General features: G+C 45.0%; 1 protein-coding gene across 1 annotated transcript; it reads right to left on the bottom strand.

Moving 5' to 3' along the window:
- Nucleotides 1–566: 566 nt before the first annotated feature.
- Nucleotides 567–2,167, bottom strand: LOC124196108. Its single transcript, XM_046590926.1, has 5 exons — nucleotides 2,010–2,167; nucleotides 1,722–1,899; nucleotides 1,390–1,551; nucleotides 1,061–1,236; nucleotides 567–964 (listed from the first exon to the last, which is right to left on the bottom strand). The coding sequence occupies exons 1-5, from the start codon at nucleotides 2,040–2,042 to the stop codon at nucleotides 803–805; spliced, it is 711 nt and encodes a 236-aa protein (XP_046446882.1). The 5' UTR covers nucleotides 2,043–2,167; the 3' UTR covers nucleotides 567–802.
- Between the last annotated feature and the right edge of the window lie 8,739 nt (nucleotides 2,168–10,906).

The raw sequence follows: 10,906 nt of genomic DNA, 5'->3' as shown, positions 1-10,906 counted from the left end.
TAAATGAATTATAGCGAAGGTCGAAATCCGGATTCAGGATTCAGTTGGAAATCCAGTTTTATGTAGATTAGGGGAGTATAAAAACTTGATTAGCTATTTTTAGAATTCGAACATTTCTTATTCTTGTTCGTGTTGCCTAAAACACCATAAATAGCAGTTCGGTGAGCTGCTCTTTAGGACCCAAGGCCAGAGCATAGATGCCGTTGATGACCCGGTACAACAGGACGATTTCTCGTACTCGACGACCGACCTCGACGAACGTCGTGAAACGTAATAACTGGTTCCACCTTATTACGCCCTTGAATGAACGGAACGTCGTATACCTTTTGTGTTAACCTGTCGTAACAGATAAGTTCTAAGAATATATAGTGTTCCCAAAACGTGTCTGTAACATCTGGAAAAAACTGAATCTGTTTATTGAGAAAGTTTAGAATGAATTCGGAAATTTATGTATCTCAGCTCAATTTTTCTATTCAGAAACAGTGAATCTATGTATAGATATACAAAAACCTCAGATAGATTCTATCCCTGATAAATCTTATTTAAAAAACCTCGTTAAACTTTGCTCTAATAGATAAGTTATTTATTTATTTTAAAAGAATTCATTTTCCATCAAATTTCGTGGCCCAGATAAATATTTCAATGTTTATATTCATTAGGAGACGAAAGAAAAAATTATCTCCAAAAATAATGAAAATGCATATTTGAATAAGTCGACAAACAAAAAGTCGGAACAACACGCTGCTGAGAACGGATGCTGAGGACGGATGCTGAGGAGCGTTATTTTTATCTGCATTACTTATTATGGTTTGATTGATTTCCATGTGCATGCGAGTTTGAGATTCTTTTTATTATCCAAATAATTATTAATGGATAAATCAACTTCTCCTGCTGGCGAAGTGTAGAGTGTATCCTGCACGAGCCTTCCATTGGTTGGCGCTGGTGTCATGCCAGTAGTGTAAAACTAAATCAAACAAATGGCGAACCATTACACCATTATACTAAAGCCTGCATGCAAAGGAGTTGATACTATGTGAATAATATAATAAAGTATACTCACAAGCATATTGGTTTGAGCCGGTATGTCTGAGCATTTGAATTCAATTACATTATCGTTATAAATCGAAATGAATTTAAGCAAACATTCCACAGTGGTGTCATCTGTAGTCGCGGGAATGTCCAACTCGAAAGTTCCGTTGCTGCCCACTACATTTTTAAAAGGCTTTGCTGGACATTCTGTTGATAATAAAAAATCAGAGTCAGTTTCATTTACAATAAAAAAAATTGTCGGAAAATGAATCGAAATCATTAAGTCCGTATATACAGTAATGTTAGATAATAGTTGTAATTAGAGTGTGGCACATGCTTGTGTTTATACAGGCCGTATACCTTTGGTTATTTTTTCAAATGAAGGACAAGTGACAGGTTCCACAATGGGTGCTGGGCTGGTTGTGGGTGGCATCTCGGTAGTTGCGCATTCAGCACAGGCTGGGCACGGCTGTGTCAACAAATTAGGGAAATAACCGAAAAACGGGCCGAGACCATTCTGGGCTACTCCAACAACAAATCAAATAACCGCAATTGCCCATTATAATAACAAATTGGTTCAAAATTAGCAGATAATAACCGCAAATTATAATACAAAATCGGAATCAAATGCGCAGATATCTGCCCAAATTCAAACGCCAAACATGACACATAAGTGGATTTAGTTTGATTACCGATTGAAGGATTGATTGGCGAATTGGTCTGACGACTTCCGTATCCAAAGCGAGATTCGAGACCATACGCGTGGGGCAGAATCGGTCGGAATGGAACGAACAACAAATTTTTAGCTTCTCTGTCACCTGCGAGGGGAACCGAATGGGTCTCGATCGTTGACGCAATACAACAAACGATCTGGTTCATTAGAAAGAAAAATATGACAGCATTTTCATGTACATAATTAACATAATACAATAACTATTTATACAACATAAATGCGTGAAAAGATTAGAAATATCACAAACCAGCAACAGCGGAAAAAAGTTTAAAGTGGCCATGTTGAATGAATTCTCAATTCTATACAACCAAGAGCAATCAGGAGTGCAACTTCAAATCAGCCGAGGTGAAACTGAATGTCTACCGAAATTTGTAAAAGCGATCGGTATTTATACGCTGCCCGAATAGCTTGGCACAGGCAAGGAACCAGTATTATTTGAAGATGTTGCTATGCGAGCTCGCTGAGATAGCCCTCACTGACCTCTAACATGAGGCATGATTAATTCACAAAACAATGAACCTGAAATAGCTACCAAGTGTTCGTCCTTCTCTTGTTTATATTCTTCCATTTTACCAAGAGTGTTGCTGCCTTCTAGCTGCCGCCAATCAAGGTCACTCCAAAATGCGTTGATGTTGCCATCAACGAATCGGTCATTGCCAATTAGACCGACGCAAAATGAGTCCAGCAGCACGGAATGTCGAAAGCAGCGAACTTCACGTTCATTATCTGCTTGTCGGTTGTATATACAGTATAGGGCGCTATTTTATTTTCGTACACGAGTTTGAAATATATTTTCAAATAAGGAAATAAGTTTTGAATTTTAAACCTTGCATTCCATCTGTCTCGAATGATTAACAAGTAGACTTGAACTTCGCTGATGGGTTTGTTGCTGGGTCCTGATCCACGTTCGTCCTTCGCTCTATAAAAGATGTAAAAACGCGTTTGTTAATGGATGGTGATCTGGAGTTGGATGACCGAAGGTTGTATTTTTAAGAAAACGAGTTCTTCCATCAGGTCGATGTACCCAAGTTCTAGAATAATAAGTGACATTGCATTGACAAACTTTGCCGTTTTTATTTCCTCAATTGTAAGAATCCGTAAATCCTATTAAATCCAGCAGCAGTTTCGAATCAGGCACGCTTCAATATGAACAACACAACGTAACGAAATTAAAAAAATAAAATAAATGTCCAGTTTTGTGTTTGTTATTTATTGATACTAGGCTACTAGGATTGCGCCAAACAATCACAGCAGTATAGAAGAAGTCAATCACCACACCACGCACGCATTAGCCATTAGCTATATTATATTGAGAGAAAATGTAAATATTTACGAAACGGAATTGTGCAAGGTCAAGTTTTTCACTATAATTAGTTCGAATTAGTTGAATAGTATATTTCATATTATATGTGATGATTGATTGCTAACCTTGTTGCTCATTATAGCCTACAGTCCGCTGATGATTGCCACGTTTTTTTTTTTTTTTTTTGGTTTTAACTGAGAACGGAGTTGGATGACCAAAGGTTATTATATTTTTAAGAAAACGAGTTCTTCCATCAGGGAAGAGATTACTGGGCGCAAGATCGTATTAAAAGTTTCCGCGTTTCGTCTGATGTGATATGATTTGCCATAATATTCACAAGGACATTCATTGCGATTTCCAGTTCCAATCATCGTGCCTTTGAAGACTATTTTAAAATTGTTGCTAGGCGCCAATCTGTGGACGAAATGAACATCATGGGATGGTCCCGGTCCCTATATAGCATCTACATAGAACTTTCGACGCGATGTTAGTGACCAACGATGACCAAGAAGAATCGATTTTTATCAGGTCAGAAGCTCCTCCTACCCTCCTCCCCTCCCCCCCTCCCAACTCCACCCTCCAAATCATTCCGGCAGTAGTTCTTATCCAGGGCCATCTTGAAGAAAAATCTCAAACCTTATTTGGCGTGTTTCGAAAATGGTGTTGCAACTCTTTAGATTTTCAACGCAGGAGAGTGATGGTTTGGGTTGGCGTCGTGCCCGGCAGACCATCATTCCAACTGAAAAGTTGAATGTGTCCGCGTATTCGTCGTCGTCACCACATATATATCTTTTGTACTTGCACCGGGGTACCATCAGCACACAACATGAACATAATACACCGCAGTCTAGCTTACATCAGAGATATTTATCATCGCCGACACTAATAAGACTTGGCAGCATGTTTGATCGGCCAATGTCACGCCCGTCCAGTCTGATTCTCCGTACACACACGGACACAAATATATCTTTATGCCTACTGTGTAATAAGTAGAAACTCTCAAATATGCCAGCGAAAACAGAACATTAACAATAATACTACAAAGATTGGTCGTAAAGACGAAATCTATTTCACATTTATGAGGAACCGTGAGGAACGTTGTTCTCTTATTTGCCTGAGGCCACGGCAGAAAATTAGAGAAGAAAAGCGGGATGCGTTCTTGTTTGCTATCATCTAAACGTGTATAATAAATCCGCAACTCATGTATAGACTATATGCGGGCTTGTTATAAAATGATCGATCAAATTAAATAGTTCACTACTGTGCCGTTGGCCTATTACATGTACAGTGTTCTTTTCTACAGATGGTTAAGTTTGGGAATCAAACAATATCTATCGACAAGCACTTAGCGGATTTAAAATACAAAATTCGTTTGTTCGTTGTAGACGGGGGCTGTGTGTCTAGTTTCCTGTGCTGATTCGATCGTTTCCGAGAAAAGACTCTGTCGGATGCTGTTGCCGTGGCAAATAGTAGTTGTGTGCCACTGTGCCACTCTGTAATGCAGCCTACGATCATTCGCTGTGTAAAATTCAGGCCAAACAGGGACTCGACGATGTCGACTTGGTTTTATCGTGAACTATATGCGCATGTCGTCAATCGAGCGATGTTTGCGGCTGGCAAATATTAAATAAATAAATAGAGTTTACCCGCTAATAATGGATCTCAATGCTGGCCAATATCGGCCCGAGATTCTAAACCCTTGGGAACTATATAACCGGGAATATAAAGAACTCCCCGCAAACTTATATTTTAATGTGCACGCAAGTAAAAGTCCATGTCAAATTGTCAAATGCATAGATGATGACTCAACAGGGATGCTAACGTCAACCCGCTGCTGCCTCATTTCCCATTCTGGTCGGCGGAGTTTTTATTCCGCGTTATTAGATCGAAAAAATGAGATGATAGTGATGCACTTCCATTGTCAGGGTCTCTAACACGTTGGCGCTAATTACAAAGTCACACCAGAAACTTTTCATGGTAATCTTCGTATGTAGCAAGTTACATATCGCACCACTTTTCGTAATGCATATTTTAAATTGCGTGTACCGTATACGTCCGTTTAGCTATGGCTACATGTGAGGTCAAAGTCGGACTGAATTGGTTATCTCACGTTAATATATTCATGCAGCAGCCTCGGTTCCTATTCGTTCACTTTTCCTGTTATTTCCGTATCCCATTGTCAAAGGACAGAGCGAAAGCCATTATGCATTTACAACGAACGAAATCTAAATAGCCTTACCCCGTGAGTCTTTAATATGTTTCTCTCTATTTGGTGATGACTGTGCTGCTCACTAGGGTTCCCCGTTGTCCATTGACTATATACTCTCCTTCCTGTACATATATACTGTCCTGACCGATCATTACGTGTCGGAGAAACCAACCGGAAAACTTGTTCACGCGTGATTGGTTGATCTGTGTTGATAGCAGACACAGCGTGACTAAGTTAGATCGTAAGAATTGGACTGAGCCTGAGATTAATCCCAACAACTCTTATCCCATACAGGATAATGGGATGAACCCTATAGCCTATGATTGCGCTGGAAAATACATCAAACGGATGCAATAACATTATTAGGCTGGGATACAATTCCAGTCGAAAACATAGGGCTAAGATCTATGTCATTTTGTTATAATATATTGCCTATAGTGTATTGATTTTTCTCTGACCAGCAAATCAAATTTCAAAGCCGATAAAGAGGCGGCCAACTCGCCATGGCGAGTAATTGGGCAACATAATATCATGATGAAGCCGACCTCTAGCAAAAAGAGCGGTCCGTATATGTATGAGCGTTGTTATTATTTAGTAGCCGATGCGAAGCTGAGCTGCCGGGCACAGCAGCCCATCCTAATGGCATAAAAAAAGACAGAGGCTGGAAAGAGACAGTCTTTAATGATTGATGATAAGAGATATTAGAGTATATACGGCGCGGCCGATGTCCTACCTATAAGTACCAGCATGAGCCCATTATGTTGCCGTCGGCTTATTTCTGGCTCCGTAATCATTGTGGATTACATCTTCATCATCAAGTCTCATCTTCTTGTCAACATGAAACAAAAGACCGGCCGAGTCGACGATGCCAAACTCGTCTCCCTCCTTTAATTGAATTCCTCCCGTCATCTTTAGATCATTTTCTGAATTTGGCGGCCTCTTCGAATGGCCACTAGTGTTGCATATTGAGAAAGCCAAATCAAAATGCTGCCTTCTCCCTATAGCAAGACGGCGTGTAGTAAGAAGCTTGGCGCCGATCCTCACAGGCCCCTGTGCCCCAAACGAACTGTGACGTCTAATAATCAAAAGTGACGCACGGCCATCGTCCGCCGCTCCAACCCACACGAGGCTTTCCACTTGAATGCCCGGCAGATCCCCAAATCCGGAGAAGAATCGTCTATTTAAGACTCTGCTGCTGCGCGGACTTATAGCTGGGCGCCACCATTAAAAGAAAAGTAGACCCGGAAAGTGTTGGCCATTTACTGTGGCGCTGCTGGCCTAAGACAAAAAAAGGGGAGGAGAAAAGAAAAGCGACACGAAAGATGTTTTCATATCACAACATTCCAGCGGGGTGTATAGAGAAAAGTTAAGGATCTTGATCCAAATAGATCCGCGTGCGCAAAAAAAGAAAACAAAGAAAAAAGGATCCGCCCTCCAATAGCAATATGACGCAGAATAAATAATAGCACACAACATTAGCTATGTCGAATCATTGCGGGCAACATATCTCGTTGGTGTGTGTGGCGTCAGGCCATTGATGAGAATTTGTGTGTGATACATTGGATCGTGTCGTGATGGTTTGATGAGGACGACGACCTGCCGGGGAATTGCCACTGTGCGAGCTAGCTAGGATAATGATATACGACGACGACGACACTGGCTGACTTTATACGTCTAACCGCACGCTATAGAGTATACACGGCGGCGGCGCTCGTCTCTCCGCGAAAATTAGAGATGCATATGAGCCAATATATATTCCACCGCATAGACCATGACTGCTGCATGTCATGTCATCCGCCAACTTGCATTTAGGTCTCGACCTATAACACACACACACACTATATAGGATAGTAGACACGGTGTGTACCAATTGCTCTTCTTTGGCGACTTGGCCACGACAAGATCCTGCGCTAAAGCTCCTGCGCCGCACGGCCTTTGATTCCCCCCAACCCTCCTTGATATTTCCACGCTCTCGATGCGATGGTAAAGAGAAAAATCGTCAAATAGACTTGAAGAAGAAGAATGAAGAATATATAGACACGGGCGTATTATCGGATAGCCCATATCAGGCCTCTTCCGGTTCCATTCCGCGCCAAAGGGGGGTGAGTTGGTAAAAAACACGAGATGAAGGAGAAGGGGGGGGGGGGGTTGGCTCTCGAATATTTACTTTGTCTTGTTCTCTTTGCTGCAGCAGTGCATAGTCTCTCTCTTTCTTCAAAATATACGGCCATCGCTCTCTGTCACTCTGCGCCACCGTGTAGATCTTTCTACTGACTCTCTTTTCTGCTGGCCGCCCGTCTGTCCGTCAGCCGGGAATCTCCTTTTCAACGCCGTGATAGAATCGGCGACTATCTTCTCTCTCTCTCTCTCTCTCTTTCTTTCTCCCGATAAAAACGAACAAGAAAAGAAAGAGACTCTCTTTCCTTGAACGATTTCTCCCTTTTTTTCCCCTCTCGACTACAAATATGCTGTACGGGCGATGGATGTGATCGACTACTGCAACTCTGTAAAGGCTCTCCTCTCTCTGTCTATATGTGTGTGTGGGGCTGATGCTGATATAAAACGTAGGCCACTATACGATTGGCACTGACTGGTTGCCAGAAAAGAAAAAAAAGAAAAAAGAAAAGAAAAAAGAAAAACTTCTATATTTTTCTCCCTCCTTTTCTTCTTCTTCTTGCTCCTTCTTCCCTCCTTCCCCTCTAACTTTCCTACCCATCAGCGGCGTCCTCTACCCTATTGGTTCCACAACCGGCAGTCGTTGCTCTGAGACGGTGGTCTCCAGTTTGAATTCTCCATCGCTGCTCCGCCGAACAGACCACACTCGCCGAGCGTGTGCCAAAGAAAAACTTTCATCGTTGCCTATCAAAAGACCTGTGACCGTGTACTTTCTATACACCACGGCCATCACGGCGATTATTAGACGACGGTTGACCTTTTCACTGCTGCTGCTGGCTGTCCACTGCACTGTTGCCCCTCCTTTCGTCATCGTCAGCTGCCAAGTGCTTCGTGAATAACAAACTCTAAATAATTGGTGGATATTACCAACAAGGCAGTGATCGGCTGCTGCTCTTCTCCTAGGCTGCGAATATAAGACGAGCAAAATCCAATTGCCGTTTGGCCGTCGTCAGTGGTTGGCAATAATAATCATTTGACTGATGTGATGAAACAACTAATTGACGCTGATTGAATCGTGGCGAAAGAAGCAGAAGAAGTCAAAAGGATTGGCCGAGGGAAATTGAGACTAAACATGGACGATCGGGATTCGAATGAGGCAGCAGCAGGAACCCACGCCCAGGTGACAAGTGGGCAACCGACAATGACGAACGATGACGTCAACATTGTCGTCGAGGGCAAAGGCATGGCCGGGTCTTCGACGTGTTTGGCTCCGAATAGCGACGACGTGAGGTTGTTGCCAGACAACAACAAAGAGGGCGACAATGCCGACGAAGAACGTGAACTTGAGCTGCACCAGCAGCAACCGTCTCTCATCTTTGTGGGACAAAGTCACAGGCACTCGATCGACGACGGGCGGACGGTCCAACTTTTGCCGCTGGGCGAACAGCAACAACAGCCGCCGCCGCCCGAGATCCTGGTGGCGTACTTATCCGGAGAGCCGGAAGCCGTTGCGGCCATCGAACTCTTGAGGGAAGCGCAGCGGATCTGGGACCAGCGGAAGCGGCCGAGTATGACGCCGTCCAGCATTTCCAGCAGCGGGCTCCAACTCCAACTGCTGGATGAGAACCAGGAGTCGCTTTCGCCTTCGATAGCGGACGACGACGGCCAGTCGGCCAAGGGCAAGGCCACAACCACCAGACGCTACAGCCACGAAGACCTGAGAATCGCCTACACCAACATTTCTGCCCAGCTGGTCGCCTCCGAGCGGATGACGGAACAAGCGACCGAATGTTCCGACAATCATCCGGCTCCTCTTCCTCTCAAATCGCCGGCCCAACAACAACAACAGCAGCAGAGGAAACTGCAACAACATTATCGGCGGAGAGCGTCTGCCCAGGCCGAATCGCTGACTGGACAGGCCGTTGCTCGTTACCAGAACAAACAGTCGCAGCAGCAGCTGCCCAGCAACAAGAAGAATTCCATTTCGGGGCCGGTCGTGGCCACCAGTGGGCGGAATAATAACAAGCGAATCAACGGGACTCCGCGGGGATCGACGGCGGGTCAGCAACTGGAATTGGAGAATCCGCAACGGCCTCGTTCCAGCCGAGGCTCAGTGGACGCCGTCAGCCAAGCCATGAACACGGCCGGCATGGCGGCCGTGAGCGGCCCGTCCTCGCGACGCAATTCGTCGCTGACGGATTCGGCGTATTTGAAAGTGATGATGGCCGATTCCGGCGGACGACGTCCCTCCAGCCACCGACTCGCCGGCGCCGCGGTAGACGCCGACACTCTGCTGCCGCTGGGCTCGGACGCCGTCAGCTTCCACCGGGAACAGCGTCGGCGGGCGTCGACGTCCAAAGCCTCGGCCATTTTCCTGCTGTCGCCGAGCGGCAAAGAAGGGGGCGGGCAACTGGTGCCGGAACCGGAGGATGAAGACGACAATTCACCAGAAGGGCGTCGTCGACGTCGTACCATTTCCGTCATCGCCACGGTGGGCGCCTTTCTGCTCGTCCTCTCCATCCTGATGGTCACCGTCACACTCCGACTGGCCACTCACATTGACGATCTCGGTAAGATTTTCACCATTGACCTGCTGCTGCTGCTGCTGCTGGTCGTCTCTCTCTCTTGTATTATGTTTCAGCGGCAGCAGTTGTACGACACACGAATCCGCATAGGAAACACTACGAATCAGTGGCGCGTCATTTGAATTGATTTGAATAATCTCATCTGCCTCGCCAGCCGAATAACAAATCTCGAGAGTCGGGAGTCGGGAGGAGGATGGAAACGGCTATTTTCGCCACTTTGTTGTTGGCAAAGATGTTGGGACGTCGAAGCCAAGTCAGCCCACTTTGGCGTCAAGTGTTTGGTCGCCATCGACCATCACCGTCGCTTCTCATGCTATATAGCCTATATCGGTCGATCGCTTCTCCGCTCCTTATATTCTTCTCTCTCCCGTGCGCGATGGGGGGAACTGGCTGTGGCCAAACACAATGGCCGGCATTTCTCTTTTTATTTTTATTTTATTTTTTTTTTTTGTTTGGCAGTCGACACAGAACAGGAGAGCATCTTTCATTCCTTGGGCTCTTTTGGGCAGCTGCTGAGCAAATGCCGAATTGACCGGCAATTGCCCAAGCGGCCAATCTCCTCTTGCCGCGCCTCTTTTCTCTCTTTTTCCATCTTCATCGTGTAATCCGTCGTGTCTTGTTCTTTTCTCCGCCGTGACCTGCATGGTGCCGGCCGGGGCGTCGGTGTGCACGCTATATCTCAAATAGAATAAGCGCCGCTCCCGTTTCCCTGGCTGTGGTAGTAGTACATTCTCGTCTTATAGTCTATAGGCGCCCATCTCTCTGTGTGGCCGCCCGTCTGCTGTGCCGGCCCTGATGCGGATGTTTAAACGAATGAGAGCGCAGGGCCGGGCCGGGGAGTACACACGGAAAAGGAAAAGAATATTTTCGAAAAAGAAATCAAAAGAAAAAGAAAAATAGATTCGGGGCGGGAATACACCGGAATAGAAAAG

This window comes from Daphnia pulex, chromosome 1, assembly GCF_021134715.1.
Source record: "Daphnia pulex isolate KAP4 chromosome 1, ASM2113471v1".
NCBI lineage: Eukaryota > Metazoa > Arthropoda > Branchiopoda > Diplostraca > Daphniidae > Daphnia > Daphnia pulex.
This window is presented reverse-complemented; position numbering and strand designations above follow the sequence as displayed.

Excerpts from the sequence above, each read along its gene's own strand:
- LOC124196108 (XM_046590926.1), bottom strand. The coding sequence starts at position 2,042 with ATGGCCACTTTAAACTTTTTTCCGCTGTTGCTG. Across the intron at positions 1,900-2,009 it reads ACTTTTTTCCGCTGTTGCTG|ATCGTTTGTTGTATTGCGTC; the intron begins GTTTGTGATATT and ends CTAATGAACCAG. Across the intron at positions 1,552-1,721 it reads GCCAATCAATCCTTCAATCG|CCCAGAATGGTCTCGGCCCG; the intron begins GTAATCAAACTA and ends TTGTTGGAGTAG.